The sequence below is a fragment of the Silene latifolia genome, chromosome X, assembly GCF_048544455.1.
Source record: "Silene latifolia isolate original U9 population chromosome X, ASM4854445v1, whole genome shotgun sequence".
Classification (NCBI taxonomy): Eukaryota; Viridiplantae; Streptophyta; class Magnoliopsida; order Caryophyllales; family Caryophyllaceae; genus Silene; species Silene latifolia.
Genome location: NC_133537.1, coordinates 317,226,196 through 317,236,849, shown reverse-complemented (window position 1 = coordinate 317,236,849; position 10,654 = coordinate 317,226,196). Strand labels below are relative to the sequence as shown.

The 10,654-nt window shown below is 36.2% G+C and overlaps 2 protein-coding genes across 2 annotated transcripts; one reads left to right on the top strand and one right to left on the bottom strand.

Moving 5' to 3' along the window:
- Positions 1-4,982: 4,982 nt before the first annotated feature.
- Positions 4,983-7,168, bottom strand: LOC141620604 (uncharacterized). Its single transcript, XM_074437431.1, has 4 exons — positions 6,956-7,168; positions 6,106-6,573; positions 5,637-5,831; positions 4,983-5,585 (listed from the first exon to the last, which is right to left on the bottom strand). The coding sequence occupies exons 1-4, from the start codon at positions 7,166-7,168 to the stop codon at positions 4,983-4,985; spliced, it is 1,479 nt and encodes a 492-aa protein (XP_074293532.1).
- Positions 7,169-9,053: 1,885 nt separating this feature from the next.
- Positions 9,054-9,815, top strand: LOC141617767 (nodulin-related protein 1-like). Its single transcript, XM_074434921.1, has one exon. It carries the CDS (start codon positions 9,227-9,229, stop codon positions 9,620-9,622), a length of 396 nt encoding a protein of 131 aa, XP_074291022.1. The 5' UTR covers positions 9,054-9,226; the 3' UTR covers positions 9,623-9,815.
- The last annotated feature ends 839 nt before the right edge of the window (positions 9,816-10,654 follow it).

Here is a 10,654-nt window from a genome sequence, read left to right as displayed (position 1 = left end):
TGATTTGTGTGCACATTTGTTCTAAATGCATAATGTGCTCGCCGGTTGGTTCCCTGATCGAGTGTCATGGGGCTCAATCGAGTAACCCAGTTTTTGGGTTTATTTCGTGGCCTAACGATGACAGGATTTGAGCGGTTGATATTTTTCCCCTATTTTTGCAGCTGGTTTGGGGGAATTCCTCAGCTCTTACCTGGTATTCTCTTCCCTTGTATCTTCTTTTATTGTATTATCTCTAGTTATTTTCCCATTCCTCTTGTTAGTTGTATCCTTTAGGTTGCTGGAAACTTTTTTGTGTGATTGCTATGTTGTAGACGCCACAATGAGGATACTGTGACCTTTAGGTTTGGGTGAGGAGTCTTTAATTATGTTGTGTGATTTACTTATTGTTGTGTGCTTTTATATCAAAAATCCATAAAAATTTCAAAATTTCAAAATACAAAAACATGTTTCTTCCTCTGTTTTTTAGGCCGAGTCTTGGTGAATTTAATAACAATGATGTTAAATTGCATTGTTTTTGCATTTGAATCCCATATAGTCGTCCATATACATTGTTTTGACTCGTTAGCCATGAAAACAAAGCTCATAATTCAAGTCTTAACCGTATTGACATGCCTTATGCTAATTAGATTTGACACAATTATGTTGGTAAACTACTTCAATTCTGAGGTCTATAGAGCTTCCTAGGCCAGGAACATCAATAAACTGGTCTCATTGTCAATTAGGCTTGAATGTGGTTTCTCCTTGTGGAATATGTAATATCAAACTGCATAAGTGTTACATTGATTTCTTGATACATTTATTAATTTCATTTGACTAAGTACATGTGGATAAGCGGTTCTTACCGTTCAAATAAGCCTTACATTACCTTTTGTTTAGCCCGTTTGAACCCTTGTAGTCAATTTTAATTTACATCCTATGAGCTACAATCCAAGAATTTGCCTACCTCATCGGGACAGTCGCAGTTACTTGATTATCATGTCTATTTTACTACTATGGTTGGGATTGGAACTATTATTGTCAAATGTGGGTGTAGTAGAATTATTTAGCAATTGTGTTGGAAAAAAAAGGAAAATATGAAGCAAAAAAAAAAAAAAGGAAAAAATCGAAAAAAAAAAAGAATTGAAAGAAAAAAAAGAAAAAAAAAGAAAAGAGATTGCTTCATTTGGTTTTGTCAAGGATCAAAAGAATGGTCGCTAAAGTTTAATGCATATTTGGAGAGTACTTAATTCACTCTCATGTGTTGTAAACTTGAGATTATTTCTCTAAGTTGGGTTCATTTGTTATTATAAGATTTGGTTTTGGTTTAGCGCTGCGACTACTGTCTTAGCTCCACATATCCATAATGTGCTTTGGCACAAACTATTTTTATCCCTTTAACCCATTTGACACCCTTATTGTCCTTTATACATGTACTTTTGTCTACATATTGGATGCATATTAGTTGGGGAAATCTCTATCACATTAGATTGCATGCATGTTTCATAAGTTGAGTGAGTGTTTCTACTTCTTTCTATCTTCACATATAACTCACCCTTACAATACTTATGAGTGCATGAGTGAATCCGCGAGAATGAAGGAAGAGAAGTTAAGAAGAAAACACGAAGAAAGGAGCAGAAACAAGTAATGCCTCGATCAACTGGAGCTGGGCTCGATCGAGGAACTTGGTGACTCGATCGAGTACAATGGGGCTCGATCGAGGAACCTCTTTATTCTATAATTTCTGCAATTTTTCTTAAGTCGGTTATATTTTATTATAAATACCCAAAGTCGTACCCTAATTTATTAACATCTTATTTTCCGTTATTTTCATAGAACGTCTCTAAAACTCTCTTAGAATACTTTTAGTTTAGTTTTATTTATTATTCGCATGGGATCTATTGTTCTTCATTACGGTATTGTTCTAATCTTTCCTCAATTATTATTTCAATTACTTGTTCATCTTTTATACTTTTAATCATGTTTCTTATTATTGCTATTGTTGTTATTGTTATTAGTATGAGCAGCTAAACCTTTTATCTAGGGTGAAAGGAGATCTAGGTTGTTAGAAAAGAGGTTACTTAATTATGAATTGATTGTTAAATTGCTTTTGATTGTTGTTTAATTATCGTCTTAAATCTAGTTGGTTAATTACTGATCAAAATTGAATAATTAGTCTTGCATAAACTAGGATTATCACCGACAGGGTTTAGACTAGTATAGGCCACGATAATTGAATTAGACCGACTTAATAATAGCAATTGCATGTTAAGTTTAGATCTAAAAGGACATATTAGAATCGACCGATCATATAACTTTCAACAATATAAATTGCTCAATCAATGAATTAAACCTTACCCTTTGATGACTACCTAGTGAACCCGATCCCTAGACTCTTTAATATTATTGTTATTCATCTTTATTTCACTTGTTATTAGTTGATAGAAATCAAACCAAACAAACCCCCACAAATTGGTTACTTTAAGACAGACTTAAATATTAACAAAGTAGAATAATTACCTCGCCTCTCTGTGGATTCGACCCTTCTTACCGCTAGCTATTAGTTAGTAGTAATTTAGGTTTAATTTTATTAAGGCCAAACGACTGAAAATAACCTTATCAAATTTGGCGCCGTTGCCGGGGAGACAACAATTTTCTTGTTTGTTTTTGTTTATTTTTGTCTTTTGTCTTAGGGACTCTTATTATTATTATTATTATTATTATTATTGTTATTATTATTGTTATTGTTATTGTCATTGTTATTGTTATTGTTATTGTTATTGTTATTGTTATTGTTATTGTTATTGTTATTGTTGTTGTTTTTTTTTTTTTTTTGGTGAAATGTAAGAATTTCATTAAAGTACAAACGAGCTATTACAAGCTATACCGTTTTCAAACTTAAACAATTTACAAGACTACTCCCTACAATGGAGTTACATACTCATTCTAACTAAATTTAACCATGTGATATCTCTAGTACAAAGTCCTGGTTTAAATTTAGTAGACAATCTACACTTCACTTCCTTCCGTATCTAGCTACAAAGCAGCTCTGGTCTCAACACAGCATCATCAATTCTAGCTTTATTGCGTTGCATCCAAATATGGTAGAACGTTTACAAAATCACACTCATGATAACTTTTTCCTGATGCTTGGAGCCCATTTATCCAAAGGAAAGGATTAGAGTCAGGAATTACAACCTGACACAACCCAGCCATGATAGTTAAAATCCTCCTGCTATACTCACACTTCAAAAAAAGATGAGAATGACTCTCATCATCCAGACCACAAAGGAGACAAGTAGCAGCAGAGGAAATACCCAATGCATACAACTTATCTTTCAGTTTTAAGGCTTCACGAGCTATAAGCCAGCCAATAAACTGATGCTTAGTATAGCACCAGCTACACCACAGATATTTGTGCCATTGAACCTCCTGAAATTTCAATCTAATCAGGTCATAACCACTACTGACAGTATATCCTTTATTATCCAACAACCACTGATCATTAGAGTATCCAAGGGCAAGTTTGTCTTTGACCCTAGCAACAACTTTACACCCCCAGCTAACATCACCACTAGGAGTGTAAGAAGACAAACTTAATTTAAGAGAGGACATTGATAAAAAAAAATATAGTCTAAAACACACCAAACTCCACATTAGCAAATATAAACTAACAAAACACCCTAAATTGACTTTAATTTAAATTCTAGTTTTGTTTATCATATCAATTACACCATAAGTTAACCCAAATAGATGCAAGTGAGTCTCAGACCCTATCTCTCACAACACAAAACATTCATAGGCAGTTAAATGGAGCTTATAAAGCTTCTCCCTAGTATTGAGCGCCTCATGCTTAATCAACCATCCCATAAAAAAATGCATTGGGACACACCAGTTATCCCAAATCTCATAATACCATGGCATAGGGGGGTGCATTCCCTGCAAACAACAGTAACCAGAACCTATAGAATAACCCTTAGGATCAGGCATCCAAGAGTTATTCACATACCCAGCAGCCATCTTTACCCTTACCTTACATTTGTTCCTCCAATTCCAGTTAGAATCAAATGGAGGGACATAAATATTCCAGTCAGCTCCTTTCATATAAATATGATCTATCGATTGAACCCATAATTTGTCAGCTTTAGTATAAAGCCAGTGCACCAACTTTCCTACTGTTGCTATATTCCATAATTCTGCATTTTTAACACCCAAACCTCATGACTTCTTGTTGTAGCATACCTCATCCCATGCCACCAGTGGAGATCTATGATATTCAGTGCCCCCATCCCATTAATAATTCCTGCATACTGCTACAATCCGCTTAATAACAATTTTTGGTACAAGGAAAATTGAAGACCAGTAATTATGCAAAGTGTTTAACACAGAGTTTATCAGTGTTAGTCTACCAGCATAACTAAGTTTCCTTGCCCCAATCCCCCTCACTCTTGCAATGACTTTCTCTACTAGGATGTTACAATCCTGCCTTGTCAATCTCCCTGCCTGAATTGGGATGACAAGATACTTGAATGGTAACATTCCCTCTGTAAATCTTTAAACCTGAAGTATATCCTGCTTCACTGTCTCTGATACCCCAGCAAAGAGTACCTCAGATTTAGCTATATTTACTTTCAAACCAGATGTAGCAGAAAAAGTGGAAAATGCTCTCAGTATCAACATTATAGAATTAGTATCCCCCTTACAAAACAACAGTAAATCATCTGCAAATAGCAGATGATTCAGTTTGATCCCTCTGCATAAAGGATGGTATCTGAAATACCATTTCCGTGTTGCAAACTCCATAACTCTTGATAAATACTCCATACAAATGGTAAAAAGTAAGGGAGAGATGGGATCCCCTTGCCTTAAACCTCTCTTACCAGGAAAAAAACAAATGTTGCCCCATTTAAATTCAAAGAAAAAGTTGGAGTAGTCACACATAGCATAATAAGCTTCCTAAACCTCTCAGGGAACTGTAATGCCACCATCATCTGGTCAATAAAATTTCATTCTATAGAATCATAGGCTTTCTGTAAATCCATCTTAAACATACACCTTGGTGAGCAGTTCCCTCTATTATACATTTTCACTAAGTCTTGGAAAATTAGAATGTTTTCAAGGATACTCCTGTCTTGTATAAATGCACCCTGATTCCTACTAATAATCTCAGGAAGTATAGCAGCCAGCCTAGTGCACATTATCTTAAATATTATCTTGTAGATGACATTACAACAAGCTATTGGCCTGAAATGCTTCACACTTGTTGGTCTATCAACTTTTGGGATTAGTGTGATCAAAGTAGCATTGATTTGGTTTAGCATCTTACCACTATCAAAAAAATTGAGCACAACAGCACACACTTCATCACCTACTATCTCCCAGGCATCCTTACAAAACTGAGATGTGTAATCATCAAGTCCAGGGGATTTGTCTTTGGGAATACTGAATAAGCATTTCTGAACCTCTTCAGCTGTTACTGGTCTGTTTAAGACCTCCCAATATGAAGGAGTGCAGCATTTCCCTCTCTTAACTACTTGAGTGTTTAGTGGATCAGTAGTCCTATGAGAACCCAACAAGTCTATATAGAAATCTAAGAAAGCATTATGTATCTTGTCCCCATCAGTACATAAATTACCATGCTAATCCTCAATACTCATCACCTTATTCTGCATCACTCTCTTCTTAATGGAGTTATGGAAGTAAGCAGTATTAAGATTCCCTTCTAATGAGCATTGTATCTTAGCCTTTTGCATTAGAAAGCTATCTCTAGCTGTAAGTAAGGCCCTTAACTCTTGTGCCACCTCCATCTCCTGCTGCATCAAATCAATGTGCCCAGGATTATTAATCAAGTTGTTCTGAATTTATTCAAGCAAAGCACTAGTTATATTGAAACTAGTTTCAATATCAGAAAAGCAAGTTTTATTTAAACTCTTTAACATTGGTTTCAAAGCCTTCATCTTCTTCACAAGTTGGAACAATTTTGTTCCAGAGTACCTTCTATTCCAAACACTTTTCACACACTCCTTGAAAATTGGAGATTGCCCCCACATGTTAAAAGTATTAAACTTCTTCTACCACTCAATTCAGTTTTTTTGTGCACAATGGTGCAAGGACAGTGATAAAAAAAACCCCCTCTGGATGAAAGTGAGCCATATAATCCCCATACTCCATCATCCATTCATGGTTGCCCATCACCCTATCCAGCCTAGTGTACACCCTATGAATTGGCTCCTGTTTATTGGACCAAGTAAATAAGGCTCCAGTAGCTTGTAAATCCTCTACACAACATAAAGAGACACACTCCTGAAAGTGCTCCATCTCAGCATCAGTTGTGTTGCCCCCCAAACGTTCAACATGAGTGAGCACAATATTAAAGTCCCCTGCCCACAACCAAGGTTCATTACAATGCAAGGCAACATCCTTCAGAAAATTCCACAGTTCAATCCTCTCATATAGATCATTATGAGCATATATCATTGTAAGGAGGAACTGTTTACCATCTACTCTAGATTTAACCTTCATATGAATAAACTGAGCACCATATGCTAACACATCCACACAAAATAGATCAGGTTTCCATAATATCCAAATTCTCACCTATTTATGTCAGCTACTATTTGTAGTAACACTTCATCCAACACATAGAGAGGTGTTCTTATTCAACATATTTTTAGGTTTAATTTTAGTCTCCAATAACCCAAATAATCCTACACTATTAGATTGCATAAACCATTTAACCACCTTCTGTTTATTCAGGTCATTTAGACCCCTTCCATTCCAAAATCCAATACTATGCATGAGGGGATATTGGTGGGGGATCCTTGCCACTTTTCTCTACCCCCCTAGGAGTAGTCATACTATTCAGAGCATCTAGGAAAGTATATGACTCAGTCTTCCATGATGCCCTCATTCCAGTAACCCCTCCCTGCCTATTGAGCCTCATCACATGCATTGTAGGAGTGGATACACTCTATCTAACCAGAGCTGGGAACACTTCAGGAGTAAACAACACAGCTGGCTGCTTATCCTTGACAGATGCCACATGCTTCTGAATAGGCCTCCACTGTTGTTGTTTCTTAGGAGCCTGTTGAGTTGGCTTAGCACCAACCTTTGTCTTTGCCTTTGGATTGGTCTTCCTGCACTTTTGTTTTGTGTGGCCTAGACCCTTGCATTGTTCACATGTAATAGGCATCCACTCATACTCAATCCTAACCACCACCACCCCACCAGTCTCATCTAGGAACTTAACTTGTTATGGCAAAGTCTGGTCCATTTGTAGTTCCACCAACACCCTAGCATAAGCCAATCTGGTCTTTTCTATGGTAGCAACATCCTTTCTAACATATTTGACAACCAGTCATGCTGTGACAGGTAAACAATCCCCCCAGAATTTCAGAGGAATCCCAGATAACTTGATCCAAACAGGGAATGTATCCACCTTTTCCTTCATAAGATCAACTTCTGCATCCCATGGTTTAATCACGGTAGGTTTGTTTTCAAAAAAATAATATCCAGCATTTAGCAAAGCATTCATACCAGCTTGTGTCTTAAACCTAACTAGAAATAAACCATTGGACATGAAGGACACTCTATCTATGCCAAATTCATCCCAAGCCTTGTAAACATAGTCCTCAATGACTTCCCATGGAGGATTAGAGCCTAGAATGTAACAGTACACATATTGAAACCAGAATTCTACCTCTGTTTTGATATCCTCTGTAGTAAATTGAAGCAAGTCAGCAAGCTCCTCGTCCTCCTCAATTGTTTCCATTATAGGGATATTCTTTTTGCCCTTACGAAGAGTCCACCCTGCTTCATGTTGTTCCTCTTCTCATTCCGTTAAATTCAGGACAGGAATACTTGGCCACTAGTTCTCCCATAGATACCGTCTTCTTGGCATCCACAGCTGCCGACCCCTGTACTACAGTTTCCACTAGCAGTTCCTGATCCTCCACAATAGCCTCCTCATTAATCTTCTCCTTATTTTTTTGTTGCTTTAGATTTTCCTTATTTTTTTGTGTTTTTTTATTTTAGGAGATTTAGAAGTAGACGATGAAGAAGATAATGGTGAGAAAGAATTTTCAGAAAATGTCATGACGGTCATTGTTGTGCGTGTTTTGCTGAAACCTAGGTTAGAAAATCAGGGAATCTTATCTATCTCTAACATGATTGGAATGATTGGAATTAATAATAAAAACCCTAATTACAAAAGTATACATAATTAAGAAATAAAGAATTTCGTTTAATGTAAAAAGAAGCACGAAAATCAGAAATTGGACATTAAATAAGATCAAAACGTACCTTGGTGAAACGAACAATAGTGATAAGGAGGTGATTAATGGGAGAGGTGATAATTAAGTGAGAGAGGGGAGTGTGGTAAATGTATTGAGTTTATGAGGGAGTGAATAATTTGTGTTATTAATGAAGAGTGAACTCACGGTAAAATTATTAAGGGATTTTTTTTTAAAATTATTATGTCTATCGAATAATCAATATGAAATATTTTTGTATCGGTTTTTAAAAATAATACTCCGTATATAATTTTTTTTTAACTGAATTTATAGGATCTGAACTGAACTGAACTTATAGGATCTGAACTGAACTTATAAGATCTGAACTGAACTGAACTGATCTTAAAGGATCTGAAGTGAACTTAAATTAAGTGACTTTAAGTTCAAAAGAACAGGGCCTTATAGGGTCTGAACTGAAATGAACTTATAAGATTCGAACTTTTCCAGAACTGGACTTATAGGATCTGAAGAGAATTTAAATTAAGTGACTTTAAATTCAAAATAACATGGCCTAGGTCTTTCTTAGTACGAATATATCCATTTTAAAATTAAGATGGGTTAAATAACAGTCACTTGTATAAATGGGACAAATCTTTTATTAATCTCTAAAAATTTTGTTTTTGTCTCATGTATAATACTTAACCCGTCTTAAAACTAAGAAAATGAGAATTTGTAGATATACAAACTTGAAGTTATCCGTAACATTATTGAGCTAAACTCCAAAGGTATGCCGACAATGGCTTTAATATCCAATAAATTATCATGGGGCCAAATTTGTTACGCACCACAACTTTAACACAAAGAAATCTCAAAAACTCATTAACACATCCAACGACCATGATAAGACCATAACTAACAAACACGTAGCCCTTAATATTTCCTATATAATCTCCCTATAAATCTACATACATAATCATATACAGTAATTAAGTTCCTCCAAAACAAAAGAAAACAATTCAATGGCTGAAGAAACTCCAAAGACGCATCACGAGGCAGCATCGAACGCAGACCTAATGGCAAGCGCGAAGATAGTGGCGGAGGCAGCGCAGTCGTCTTTCGGGAAGGACGGTGCGGCTATTGACAAAGCTAAGGTGGCAGAAGCTGCGGAGGACATATTGGAAGCTGGGAAGAGCTATGGGAAGCTAGATGAGACCAGTGGGGTTGGTCAGTATGTTGATAAAGCTGAGGGTTATTTGCACTCATACCACTCTTCTAACTCCTCCTCCACCGCCGACAAGGCGGACAAGGTGGAGGAGAAGAAGGAGGACGAGAAGGAGGAGGAAGAGAAAAGTGGTGGTGGTGCCGCAGATGTTATTAATATGGCTAAGAAAGGACTTGGTGGCTTTTTTAGTTAGATTTCTGTTTTCATTATGCATATATACATGTGTAATAATAATAGTTTACTGTGTACTACTGCCTAGTATCCCGATCAACTCATTTTACTATACACTTCAAAATCATCCCATATATTTTGAATAATATTGTAAATTTGATTGAGAGAAACAAGTACACACTAATATATTGAATGTTTCATGGTTTTTAAATTTATGTTTGTTTGTTATTTCAGACATGATCGTTCCCGGATATTTTAATTGATTTCATATCATGTTGTGCTGTCTACTTACACGGGTAATCCGTTGAAGTTTTATTAACCAACGGATTATTTGGTTACCTTCTTAAATTATATGGGAATATTTACTTCCCATTAACTTCCCATGAATTGATAAAATGTGATGTAGGTTGTTTGGATGTACTCCCATCATTATCATTATCATCACTATTTATTATATTATTAAAAGAAAACCCCAAAACATCTAACGTGGCATAAGAAAATTTCAGAAAAGCTGATTTGGAGCTCCTTCATTAATTAGACAAAATTCTCCGTTCACTTATATAGTCTATTGATTCAGTAGAAATTATAAAGGTAAAATAGTTTGTTGGGGAAAAAATTAACACTTTTTCTAGAAAGATACGTGGCATGCATCAAGAGGAGAAAAGCAAGTGGGGAAGAATTGATGAGTTGGCAAAATCAGGACCACAAGTTGAAAGTAAACAAACACATTTAACATGGGAAATGCGCCAGTCAAAGAGGAGAAAAAGTCAGAGCATATTCCTCCTGAAAAATAGGTAACCGCTCCAGGATCCTCGCAACGGGCGTGCAGGGCCCTGAAAAGAGGAAACCCTAGGAAGTCGACTATAAAAGAAGAAGATACGCAGCAGCAAGGGCACTGATTTCCGTGGAACTTACTAGAAAAAATATTGTACTTCCTTACTTGCAAATTACTCTCGATTATAGTATAATTATTGGTGGGATTCCGACTCCCCCCGCGGTTGTTCCCACAACGGGTTTTCCGCGTCACCAAAATTCTCTCGTGTCACTCTTCTCT